General features: G+C 44.6%; 1 protein-coding gene across 1 annotated transcript in view; it reads left to right on the top strand.

The window, feature by feature from the left end:
• kntc1 (kinetochore associated 1) overlaps positions 1-13,566 on the top strand; it is a 95,544-nt gene that overhangs the window by 7,549 nt on the left and 74,429 nt on the right. Inside the window, exons 2-3 of the mRNA XM_012969013.3 lie at positions 5,309-5,455; positions 6,515-6,635. Of these exons, the coding sequence (XP_012824467.2) occupies positions 5,324-5,455; positions 6,515-6,635 (253 nt within the window). The 5' untranslated portion in view covers positions 5,309-5,323. The remainder of the gene's footprint in view (positions 1-5,308; positions 5,456-6,514; positions 6,636-13,566) is intronic.

Below are 13,566 nucleotides of genomic sequence, written 5' to 3'. Positions count from 1 at the left end.
TTATATTGCAGCCTACAGAGCTAGACACTGGTTAACCATGTATTAAGGTAACTGGCAAAGGTATGTTCTTTAAGTTTACTGATTTTTCAAAATAGCAACATACAGAAAAGAAGAGGTAGATATAGTGAGTTACCACAAACCAGTCACAATGATAACTTACTATAGCAGAAATATACAGCAAACAATGTTTCTCCATAGTACTTATTGGATTGGCTACTGTAGCCTTACTTAGTCAGTATTTCATTAATGTAAACAAATGTAGCAAGCTGTCAGATATAGTACAGGGAATTACTCAGTCAGTACTTGTTATGGACATTTAAAGGACATGTCAACTCAGTATATATAATTTTATTTCCCAATATATATTTCCTATAATTTTTTCCCTAATAAAAGAAAACCTAATTCTAAGCAATAAACTTGTTTTAAAAGTCTTCTGTATCTAAAACTGTATTTTGAGTTCTGTCATTTACACTGCTGGGTACATTGGTTCCCCTATTATAGAAACTGTTCTTTTCCTACACTGAGACAAATATAATCTATCTAGGGAGGGGTGAGTTTCATTAATAATTCTTTCTGCTTATAAAGGGCACCCATCATGCAAAAGTTGTTTCCCCCACTAATTTAGCCTGCACTTCTGTTGAGCTAAATAATAGTACTTTGCACAGGCACGTGCATAATCAACAAGCAAATGCTTGTGTGTGATGTAAGATCTTCCAGCATGACCCCAATCCTATATCACACATTCATATAATGAGTAAGCTGGGGCACTTGCTCATTATGTGCATCCATGTGCCCTAACATGGCCGGCTGCACAGTATTTGCATGACAGTTATCCTTTAATATTTTCTGAAGCACTTTCTTTATCTTGTTCTGTGCTTTTGGTGAACCACACTGGCCACAACCACAAATCAGAATGCTGCAGGTTTGTAGAATGCAACAAGCCTTCCTTACTAAGTCAAACTTTGCTTTCATTTCGACCTCCCACCTATGAAATACCGAATGCTCATATTTTTATGTTGATATAAAATACTGGGAGATGTGATATTAAAGAAACTGCCTGTGAAGCATCACTTGAACATCCCTTGAAAAGTATTTTTTTTCAGTTTTGTTGCCTGACCATTTGTGTGTATATAATATATATATAATTTCATTTTCCTGAATTATGGTACATACATCTTTAAAATGTTTTGCTTTATTGCTGATCTGTTACTGTTGTGCACAGGCACCACTGAGCAATTTAATACCATGATTAATGAGCTGAACCTGCTGCCCTCTACATGGGACTTGTAAGCTGGATGAAACATTGTTTACCTTAAATAAAAGAATCACTCAGAGACCAGAGCTGGGTGGAGGATAATGGCCGCAGCTTGTTTATTATATATCGCAAAAACATAAATGTAAATGAAACCAAACACGCCAGAATAACAACTCTTCTAGCTGCCTTATGTTTAACTCATTTTGACTCCGCCTTGTTGCCAGGCCAGGAGCATATCAAATTTGTTTAAATTCACCCATTAGTTTTAAACCAATGAAACACCTCCAAGCTGCGACAATAACACATTTTTTTTTTTTTTTTTTTAATAACAATTAATGACTTACAATCACTACAAGAAAAAACATGAAAAGAGGGAAGGGTGGGTGGGTGGGAACGCCTTGAGACCGTTCCTGAAGAAAGGTGAGCCTTGCCCGTGAGCTTGCAATTTATACCCCACTACCATACTCATGTGACCCATTTTAGCCAATCTATTAGTTTGCCCCTTTACCTGCCAAGGTCACCTGCCCAGCTGTTGCCTAATTTAACAAACCCCCATTACCAACCAGGTGTGTTAGCGTTAACCCCTTCACTGCTGTTCCCCCAGCTACAGTCCCATGTTACTTACAGCCCTAAAATTAGGCCTTCCATTTGCAATACGCTTCACGGCACACATTGATGATCTCTCCACCTCTTTCCTTGACCTAACACTAACTGTGAGCAACTCAGCACAGACTACCTCCACCTTCAGGAAAGAAACTGATCGCAACATATTACTGCACTACTCCTCGTGCCATCCACCACACACTTTACACAGCATCCCATACTCCAGTGATCACCAACCAGTGGTTCGAGGGCAACATGTTGCTCCCCAACCCCTTGGCTGTTGCTCTCAGTGCCCCCAAACCAGGTAGTTATTTTTGAATTCCTGACTTGGTGGCAAGTTTTGGTTGATTTACTACCAAATAAAGCCTCCAGTAAGCTGATAGCGTGCATAGAGGCTGCCTAATAGCCAATCTTAGCCCTTATTTGGAACCTCCACAAACTTTTATTATGCTTTTGTTGCTCTCCAAGTCTTTTTACACTTGACTGGGGCTCACGAATAAGAAAAGGTTGGGGACCCCTGCCATACTCCCAGATGATCAAGATGGTTAGAAACAATTCAGATCCACTTGGATTACGACTACAACTCGATGAACTGAGGCTTCTTACAGAGAGGCTACAAACCACTAGATTTGGATAACAAAGTTTCCATGCAGGCAGATGTATATTGGCAAGACTGTAACTATATATTTTGACCGTATGGCAAACCACAGGTCCGCAATCTGCTCAGCACTGGCTGCAGGGAAAGCAGACACCCGGTTGCAGCTCACTTTCTGTTATACAAACATTCTCTGGCGGGTCTAGGCTGTGTGGTTATTGATTATGTACCCCCTCCAGTTTGGGGAGAGGACTGAGAGAGACTACTTCTTCAAAGAAAATTAAAATGGATGCACAGACTGAACACGGTCAGCCCATATGGTCTGAATTAACTTGTGTCCAATTCTTTTTATTTGACATGACCCCTTCAATTTAAGGACACTATGGGGCACATTTACTAATCCACGAACGCTCCGAAGGTGTCCGAATGCGGTTTTTTTCGTAATAATCGGTATTTTTGCGACTTTTTCGTCGCCGTCACGACTTTTTCGTATTTTCCACGACTTTTCGTTACCTAACTTTTCGGATTGAACGAAATGTGAGAGATGCAATGGGAAAGGTCATTATTTGGTGTATTTCCACCAGTATTTAAGGTGGGATGTAAATGGCCCAAGGTAAAATACCTGGTTTTACAGCAGGTAATGCTGTTTTAGAGTAAATCTCCTTTAAGGTTTGATTTGGCCAGCTGTAGGGAGCTGCCTGATTAGGCTGCAGGTGAGCAGCCAATAAAAGGACTGTATGATTTACACAGGGGTTGGAGTTGGAATTGAACGCTGACTGAGTGAAGGTCACTCTCAGAGCAGGGCACAGAGCAGGAGGGCTGCCTGTGTTAGGAACTCCCAGAGGAGCTGGGGGTGCCTCCTGCCACTGCCAGGGAGCAGAGGGAGTTCTGACCAAATGGATGAGTGCTGAGAGGGCTCAGCAAGGCTTACTGTGAAGCCTGAGTGTTCCAGAGTGTGGAACCAACCCTGGAAGGTGAGAACCCTGAAGGAGGGACATATCATAACACTGAACTGTTTATGAACTTATGTCTTTATGTTTCTGTTGGGAAGAACTGGCCCTAAATAAAATAAAAAGTGTTGCCTGAAGACTTGGTGTCCCTGTCTCTATGCTCCAGATCCTCTGCATGCCTGCCTGCCTACCATTGCTAATTCCCCCAAAATTGCATGTACAGGCATTCAGCATGTCACAGAAAGAACGTTCGTTGCACAACGAACGTTCTTTCGTGTGCAAGTGCACTGATCGAGCCCATGCAGACATGCACTGAAGGATCAAAGTCAGAAAGGTTTTCCCGACGTTTACGATCGTTCAATACGAAAAATTTGAGACGAAAAGTCGTGAAAAATACGAAAAAGTCGTGATGGCGACGAAAAAGTTCAGAAATTTTAATTTCCAATACAAATTTTTGCCGTTCGGGATTCGGATTCGTGGATTAGTAAATGTGCCCCTTTGTCTCAATGTTAGAATACCTTACTGTTTTTCTCGCCTTCTTATGGTAACTTTATGAGTGGAGATTGTCATTGCTCACCTGTTTGTCCCTGATAGAAGTTGTTAGTTTTTACTTTGTGTTATTTTGTTCCCAAATAATTTTTTTCTGCTGATGTTTCTATTTTTTTGGTGTACAATGTTTCTACTTCTTGTTTATAATGTTTCCACCTACCCTGATACATGGTTCTCTTTACTTTTTTCTCTTTACTAAGTTTTTTTCACTCTGTCGGCTATGTCGATTTCTGTCCCTGTAGGTTTTATGTTTCTTTTTCTCTGCTACCTATCACCACCTGGACGTCCTAGATGTAGGCAACCACAGCATATGTGACCTAGAAAGAATAAATTGTGACAACCCAGCATGAGCGTATCCATGTTTATTTTCACATCCCAAGCTTACCCAGTCATTTTTTATATACCGTTTCCTTAAACAAAGAATTTGTTAGAAAGTGGCACCTGGGGAGGCTGTCACTGTGTTTTTGAGAACACAATACTGATCTATGGGCCACCCTAAGTGGCTGGATTCTGCGATCGTATCTGTGAACCAGCCATGCATCCCTTCTACTTCAAGTATGGGTAATTATTTTGAAAGCCCATATACTGCCTTGATGGTGCCATCCTGCGACATACATACCCCTGATGAGTTGCATTCCTCCTGATCTGCTCTGTACATACATGGAGTGAGTCAACCGGATCCCTTCATTTGGGTTCTTCATCTCTACTCCTTCTCAAACCTCTCCACCTATACGTTAGGGGAACAGCCCAGGAGCTGGTTACTGCAGCATATTTATTGGAGCGATAATAACCTTCTTTATGGAGGTGACTTACGGTTTACTCACCTCTTTTCCCTAATTGCCTGTATTTCCCTTTGCGAAAATGGTCCACAGCAGTCACACTTGGCTCTACGTAGGGGAGTTGCATTTCAGCAGTGTAGGTGTCTGGTATCCTCATTCCGTTTTTATTTGTCCTTCCTGCTGTCTTTATTATCTATGTATACAGTATATCTGTGTTCCGTTATGTATTTATTATTCTTTATTTTAATGTACATAGTTTGTTTTTACCTTTACATTCTTATGTCATGTTTGCTTTTTCGTGCTATAATGTTTTTATTTGTGGGTTCACAGTATGACTTAGTATCACTTTGAGAAAGGCTGCAGAGGCAGCTGAAACGTTAGTTGCACGATTTTAATAAACATATTTGTTTGACTTAACTGTTGCAGGCATCTACTATGAAAAAAGCAGGTCTTATTGCCATGGCTCTCTCTAAGAATACTACAGCAATAGAAATGCCCTGTGTACCATTGCTCTAAGGATTACTTAACATTCAAGCACATTAATTGGTTTAAAGTCTGTAATTTTCTTTTGCTGTAGAATAACACCAAAAACATGTGGAACGATATTGAGCTATTAGCAAATGATGACACTGGGAGTTGTCGACTGAACATTGATTCACGGCAAGAAAGTGGAACAGCCTTATACCAAGTGGATACCCTACTTAAAATTTCATCCCATGAAAAGGTAAATAATAGCACAGGTGGTGGTAAAAATGTAATTTTAACACTTTGAATGAATGACATTCCTTGAAATTCCATGTAGTCTGCCCTTCTACTACTTGTTCTCCCTATCTTCCCAACATATTAGCATATTCAAATACTCTAGGAAGAGACCGAGAACGGGCAGTAACACCTGATGTTCACACTGCCATTAAGGTGGCCATACCTATGGGTGGGCGATATCGGGCTAATTCGGTCGTTTGGCCCTGGGGTTAGAATCGGCCCGTGTATGGCCACCTTAACTCTTGCTGGAGGGAAGATCCCCCTCCTCAATTTGGCTGTGTTTTTGAGTAGTTACATGCAGGAAGGTTTGCTGTATTTTGTCTCCCCTGAGAGAAAATGCCATTCCCTTTGCTAACATCAGAATCACCACAAGTAAATTACATGATTTGTAGCAATTCAATTTAATCATGGGGAAATGCCTTCTTCTGTCTTTTCCTGCTAGTAAGCCGAATCACCACAAGTAATGTACTTACAGCTATTCTATTGTTAGCAAAGGCGATGGCATTTTTTTGGGAGATGTTGTGTATGGGAAGAATGCCAATCATTTTTTGTCCTGCTTAGTGAAGGGCTTTCTAATAATTTAGTCACTTTTTCCAAAATGGGTATTTTGGCAACATGGAGAATATTTTTAAAAAGAACTGCCCATAAAATTTAGTGGGTAGTTTTCTAACAAAATGCACTGGTGAACCTGTCAGCTGTGAATATGGTCAGCAGCCCCTATTAATTTTCTGTCATCACTTGTGTAGGAAATGTGTATGACAGTATTCAGTTGTTCACTGAAAGGATACCACCATTTATTACCTAATTGTTCCCACATTGAAGAACAACACAAAGTCTTTTGTTAGATTATGAAAAAGAAACTATTGAATTACTGTACTGTACTTAGAGCTTAAGGTATCAGTTGTTGTTTGCTATTGTAAAGTTGTCAATTTATAATGTAACATAATATGTACTGGTTCATTTTTAAAAATATTAGTCTTATATTAATCTTAATTATGTATCTGCATTTTTTGTTCTCTAGATCCAATGCAACCCACAACTGTTTGCCTGCAATTCTAATGAAGGATGTATAATTGTAGCTGACAGATCAGTATCTCTTCTTGACAGCATTTGCCAGTCTCTACAGCTTCAGCTACAGTTTGGTGAGCAAAATACATATTTCAAGTCGTGAAAAAACTCAACTGTCCAAATATGATTATTGTACAGGATATCCTACAGGCTAATATCTAAATGAGGGATGCAGTATACCACTTGAGATGTGATTTTGCCTGCAAAAAGTAATGCAGTAAAGGTTGTCTTATTGGTGTTTGGCATATCTACTGCAGCTGCCCAAATATAAATTAGATGCAACTCCATGCAGAATCACTGAAATCAGATTTCAAGGGACTGATTGTATTAAAATGAAAAAAGTTACAGGAACCTCTGTATTGGGCTTGAGGCCATTGATTAAATAATTAAAATACTTCCTGAACACTTCTACTCAATCAAGTAGAAGAGCTGTCTCCTCAGAAGGCTGAACAAACATTGCTATCGTTACTCTATGGGGCTGATTTACTAATCCACAAATCCGAATCTGAATGGGAAAAATTTGGATTGGAAACGAACATTTTGCAACTTTTTCGTAAATTGTCGCGACTTTTTCGTAGCCGTTACGACTTGCACAAATTGTCGCGACTTTTTCGTAGCCGTTACGATTTGCTCGTATATTGTCGCAACTTTTTCGTATTGAGCGCTCATAAACGGTGGGCAAAACTTTCAGACTTTGCATGATTTTGGAAGCCTCCCATAGGACTCAATGGCACTCTGCAGCTCCAACCTGGCCCAAGGAAAGTCACGATACTGAAGCTTGAATGAATCCAAAACTTTTGTACTTGGCAATTCACGCAAGTCGTAACGCTACGAAAAAGTCGCGACAATTTAGGAAAAATCACAAAATACCAATCATTACGAAAAAAACGCATTCGGACGTTTTTCGGACATTCATGGATTAGTAAATGTGCCCCTATATGTATATGCCAAAAAAGCCATAGCTTGAAGATGGAAAGCACCTAGAGGCCCTTCTCGTAAACTATGGGATGATCTTATCAACAAAGCCATTCCACTATATAAACTGACTTACATGAGGAGAGGCTGGGTTCATGGGCTGAATTTGATTAATTTCTCCCCACCTTGGTGTTTTTTTGCCAACTTCCCCCTCATGCACCAGATAAACCATATTTCTCGGTCGTCCCTTAGGCAGCACAGGCACTAGTGGGTTAATGCACTCTTCCCTTTAGGAGGCAGGATAGCAAAAGTAAAAAGGGCTAGGTTTCATCCCCAGCCTATCCCTCCCTCTTCCCTGCATTAACCCCTCCTCCAACAGTTTTTTGCTATCCTGCTTCCTGGAGGTAGGAGGCTTGGGAGCTCTGCTCCCTTCATTTTAGTTTTATTTATTCATTTCCTTTTTAATTTTTGTTTTTTCATTACTGCTTTATTTAATTTTATTTTTTCCTGAACCAGACACCTAAATGGTGCAGCACCTGGCCGGTACACCACTGCCCACCACGGCATGCTGTTGCGCTGCCAGGGGCTTCCCCACTCAGAGGGGCGCATACGGCATGCTCCTGCGCTGCCTAATTGCACAGGTAGGGACAAGAAGGGCATGCTATCGCGCTGCTCATGTCCCACCTTACATGGGGTTATGGACCCTGGATTCACTACAGCCGCAGCGCTGTCTGATCCAACCCAAGCCGAAGGCAAAACCCAAGCACGGCAACAGAAACCCCCCAGGGTACCTTACTATACCGCCTATACGGCGATGTTTGCCTCTACCGTTCCCGGCCAGTTTCGCGCCGTTTTTTCAAACGCAGCGCTACTGGCTTCGCGCCCAAACGCGCCACCCGGAAGTCCCGGCTCTCTGCACGCCGCGTACTTCCGGTAAGGCGCAGACAGCGCGGAACACAAGCGGCGGGTCCTAAATACCGGAGAGTCCCCCCCTTTCTCGCTGCGGGAAGCTCCACAAGGGCACTGTTAGTCCCCAAACGCCACAGGTACTGCTAGCACAGTTCCCTTCTTACTCTGTCTCTGTGATAATCTTGTATTAACTATACACACTCTGACTTAATTGGCCTAACATGGCTTCTGAGGCAGGCAACTCCCCCAGGCCAGACACGGTGGACACACCACGGGTCTCAGAACCAGCCCAGGGCACTGGAAAGCGTCAATACAAACGCTCAAAACCCAGGGAACACAACCCAGAAAGTAAGAGGAGCAGACCCTCTCCACAACACACAGAGACCCCATCAGAGATACCGGATTGGTTTAAGCCTTTTCAGACTACATTGTTGGGTATCTCCACCTCACTTGAAAAACTCTCTACAATACAACACAGTCACCAGAGTACTTCATCAGACAAAGTCCCTACTACCGACCCACCACCCAGCACGGTGGTAGGCCCGGCACAACCAGAAACAGAAGGTTATACCTCTGAGGAAGATAACTTAGCACTCAGTAGCTCAGAGGAGTTAGATCAGGCCGCACACTCAGCCGATCGAACCCATAGACCCCAATCAGAGGCAATCAATGTCTTACTCACTGACATGTTTCAGACTCTGGGCATACAGGAGGAAGTTAAAGAGCAAAAGACATTAGACAAACTCTTTGGCTCAACCCTCCGACACCAAAAACATTTTCCAGTACACGAGACAGTACAGGAGCTCATTACAAAAGAATGGAAAACTCCAGACCGTAGATTAACGAAGGATAAGAGAATTGATACTCTGTACCCTTTTGACAAAACACACAAGGACTTGTGGGACAACACCCCCAAGGTGGACGCACCTGTAGCTAGACTAGCTAAACGCACCACCATTCCACTAGAGGACGGAACGTCCTTTAAAGACCCCATGGACAGGAAGGCGGAAAGCTTGCTCAAGAATATTTTCTCTTCAGCCAACTCTGCCTTCAAACCTACAGTAGCCTCAGCGTGTGTGTCACGCACGGCAGTCTTGTGGCTCGAGGAGGCTCTGACAGCAGTCAATGACGAATCCTTCGACATGCATGGGCTCCTATCCAAGATCCTTAATGCGGTTCATTTCCTTTGCGACTCCTCCATGGACACACTGCAACTCTTAGCTAAAACATCGGCTATGTCCATCGGAGCTAGACGCGCCCTTTGGATGAAAACCTGGAGCGCCGACCCAGCTTCAAAGAAAAACCTAGTAGCTCTGCCATTCACAGGGGTTTCTCTATTCGGCCCAGAACTAGACTCAATCATCAACAAGATCACTGGGGGAAAGAGTAATTTCCTTCCCCAGGACAAGAAGACACGCCCAGGGGGACCGCAACCCAAACGGTCCTTTCGCCCGTCCAACTATACCAGGCGCTCCCCCCAAAGCTCAAGGCCACAGAACACATATTCGGGCCCTACGAAGAGCTACCGCCCCAACAGGAAACCAGCCTGGAACACACAGAGGCGCCCATTCAAGGGAACCCCAGATAAATCCCAGGACGCATGAAGGACAAGCCCCCCCTGGTATACAGGAGGCGGTAGGGGGCCGCCTCTTACTCTTCAGGGAGACATGGCTATCTACAACATCAGACAAATGGGTCCACCAACTCGTTTCTTCGGGTTACAAGATCCAATTCCACCACACACCCCCCTGCAAGTTTTTAGAATCAAACATGCCACCCACACCTCTCAAAAGACTCGCGCTCAAACAAGCCATAAACACCATGCTGACGTCCAGGGCGATCATACCAGTCCCAGCACCAGAAAGAAAAACAGGTTTCTACTCCAACCTCTTTCTCGTACCAAAAAAGGATGGCTCATTCCGACCGGTACTCGACCTGAAGGCCTTAAACAAATTCCTGTTTGTGCCGTCTTTCAAAATGGAGTCCCTTCGGTCAGTCATAGCCAACGTCCAGCAGGGGGACTTCTTTACTTCCATCGATCTAAGGGACGCTTATTTACACATCCCTATCTACAAGGACCATCAAAAATATCTACGATTTGCGTTCCTAGGAAGCCACTTCCAATTCCAGGCTCTCCCCTTCGGTCTGGCTACAGCCCCACGCATCTTCACAAAGGTGATGGCAGCCCTGGTGGCTTACATGCGACAACAAGGACTATACGTACTTCCCTACCTAGACGACCTCCTACTACGGGCCCCGTCCCACACTCAAGCACTCGCTGGAACCGCCACATGCGTTCGCATCTTAGAAACACACGGGTGGCAAATACATTGCAAGAAAAGTACACTCTGTCCGACACAGTCCATTATCTTTCTAGGTGTCCTCTTCGACTCCACCCAACACAAAGTATCTCTCACAACAGAAAAACAGACATGTCTCTCGACCGCAGCGCAACAAGCCATGTCCGCCACGGCCCTCACCGCGAGGACCTGCATGCGTCTCCTAGGCCTGATGACCTCAACCATAGAGGTAGTGCCGTTCGCCCAATTTCATATGCGCCCCCTACAACTGGAATTTCTCAGACAATGGTCAAGGCTTCACCACGACCTCAGAAGCCCAATACACTTGTCCCACTCCACAAGACAATCCTTACGTTGGTGGCTTCAACCCAACAAACTTCTAATGGGCAGAACCTGCTCATTCGCCAGCTGGGCCGTCATCACAACAGACGCCAGTTTACTCGGCTGGGGCGGCGTTTTCAGCCACAGGACAGTACAGGGGAAATGGGCTACAGAAGAGAAAAAGCTACATATCAACCTACTAGAGCTCCGAGCGGTGTACCTATCCATCACTCACTGGGAACATCTCCTACACGGACGCCCAATCAAGGTCCAATCGGACAACGCCACCACAGTGGCCTATATAAATCATCAGGGGGGCACAAAGAGCCGCGCGGCCTGGAAGGAAGTCTCCAGACTACTTCAGTGGGCAGAAGACAATCACTGCCACCTCACAGCAGTGTACATCCCAGGCCACCTCAACTGGGAGGCGGACTTCCTCAGCCGCAACTTCATAGACCCAGGAGAATGGTCCCTAAACACAACAGTGTTCAGGCAACTCACGCGGCGATGGGGGACACCACAGGTAGACCTTATGGCCTCCCGGTTCAACCATCAGGTTCCTCACTACTGCACCAGATACCGAGACCCGCAGGCATTTGCGATCGACGCAATGACCACTCCGTGGACCTTCAACTTGGTGTACATATTTCCACCCATACCCATGATTCATCCGGTCCTACGCAGACTCCTTCAGTTCCAGACCACAGCCATAGTTCTCACCCCGTTCTGGCCAAGAAGACCGTGGTTCTCCGAGCTCCAGACACTAGCAATAGCACCACCATGGAGACTGCCCATGAGACCGGACCTCTTACACCAGGGCGAACTTCACCACCCTGGGCTGGAAAACCTAGCGCTCACGGCGTGGCTATTGAGACCTCCATCTGGTCAAAAAAGGGTTTCTCCACCAAAGTGACCTCCACTCTCATGAAAGCTCGCAGACCAGTCACCGTAAAATCCTATCACCGAGTCTGGAACACATTTCTCACCTGGTGCACAGATGCACAACGCAGTACATCCAGATGTCATATTCCCACAATACTGGAATTCCTCCAGAACGGTCTTGACAAGGGCTTGGGGGTCAACTCCTTAAAAGTACAAGTGTCCGCCCTCTCACTACTTTTTCAACACCAACTAGCTATGCATCCAGATGTCCGGACGTTCCTGCAGGCGGCAGCACACATCAAACCCCCATACAAAAGTCCACTACCCCCATGGGACTTAAATCTAGTACTCCGTACTCTCCAGAGCACACCGTTCGAACCGTTGGCCATAATTGACCTAAAGCTGCTCACATGGAAAGTAGCGTTCTTGGTAGCAATATCTTCAGCCAGAAGAATCTCAGAATTAGGTGCCCTATCCCATAAACCTCCATACTGTATTTTCCACGAGGACAAAGTTGTACTTCGAACCCCTCCCACATTCATACCGAAGGTCAATTCAGCTTTTCACCTGAACCAGGAGATCGTCCTACCTTCGCTCTGCCCTAAGCCATCGTCACCACAAGAACGGCTTCTCCACAATCTGGACGTGGTGAGGGCATTAAAGTTTTACATCCACAGGACAACTGATTGGCGCAAGTCTGACTCACTATTCGTCCTATATGGCTCCCAACACAAGGGCGCTAAGGCTTCCAAAGCATCCATCGCTCGTTGGATCAAAAGCCTAATTACCGCGGCCTACCGGGAAAGGGGCTTACCTATCCCATTCAAAACGTCCGCACACACTACCAGAGCCCTCAGCACCTCATGGGCATTGGCTAACGCCGCATCAGCGGAGCAGATTTGCAAAGCGGCTACGTGGTCCTCCATACACACGTTCACAAAATTCTACAAGTTTCAAGTTTTTTCTTCAGCGGAGGCAGCCTTCGGCCGCAAAGTACTCCAGTCAGCGGTGCAGCAGTAACGCCCGCCTCCAGTTGCCATGTTAGAGCACCCTCAACTTATTAGTTATATTAATACTTCTCGTTTTTCTCTGTTAATACTCATGTTCTTAAAAGTATCCCACCCTTTCTCTTAGCTTTGGGACGAACCCACTAGTGCCTGTGCTGCCTAAGGGACGACCGAGAAAAGAGGATTTGTTTACTCACCGATAAAGCCTTTTCTCGGAGTCCCGTCACGGCAGCACAGGGAGTCCCACCCTTCTAATTCCTTCATCAGCTGTGCTAGCCGTAACTGTTGGAGGAGGGGTTAATGCAGGGAAGAGGGAGGGATAGGCTGGGGATGAAACCTAGCCCTTTTTACTTTTGCTATCCTGCCTCCTAAAGGGAAGAGTGCATTAACCCACTAGTGCCTGTGCTGCCGTGACGGGACTCCGAGAAAAGGCTTTATCGGTGAGTAAACAAATCCTCTTATTTTGCCCCACCAACCATATTGAGATGATACAAATGTACTTTGTTGGGTGTATTACTAATTACACTGAAGCTCTGGTTGGATATATGCAATGTTAAGTTTATTGTTCTGGTTTCTAAAATATACATGCATAAAAGTAATATGATATATGTTGCTATACTTGTAACACTGGCTTCTTTAATAAAAAGAAATATTAAAAAAACACAAAATAC

This window comes from Xenopus tropicalis, chromosome 1, assembly GCF_000004195.4.
Source record: "Xenopus tropicalis strain Nigerian chromosome 1, UCB_Xtro_10.0, whole genome shotgun sequence".
In the NCBI taxonomy this organism is placed as follows: Eukaryota; Metazoa; Chordata; class Amphibia; order Anura; family Pipidae; genus Xenopus; species Xenopus tropicalis.
Note: the sequence above shows the minus strand (reverse complement) of the source record. Positions and strands in the feature narration are given on the sequence as shown.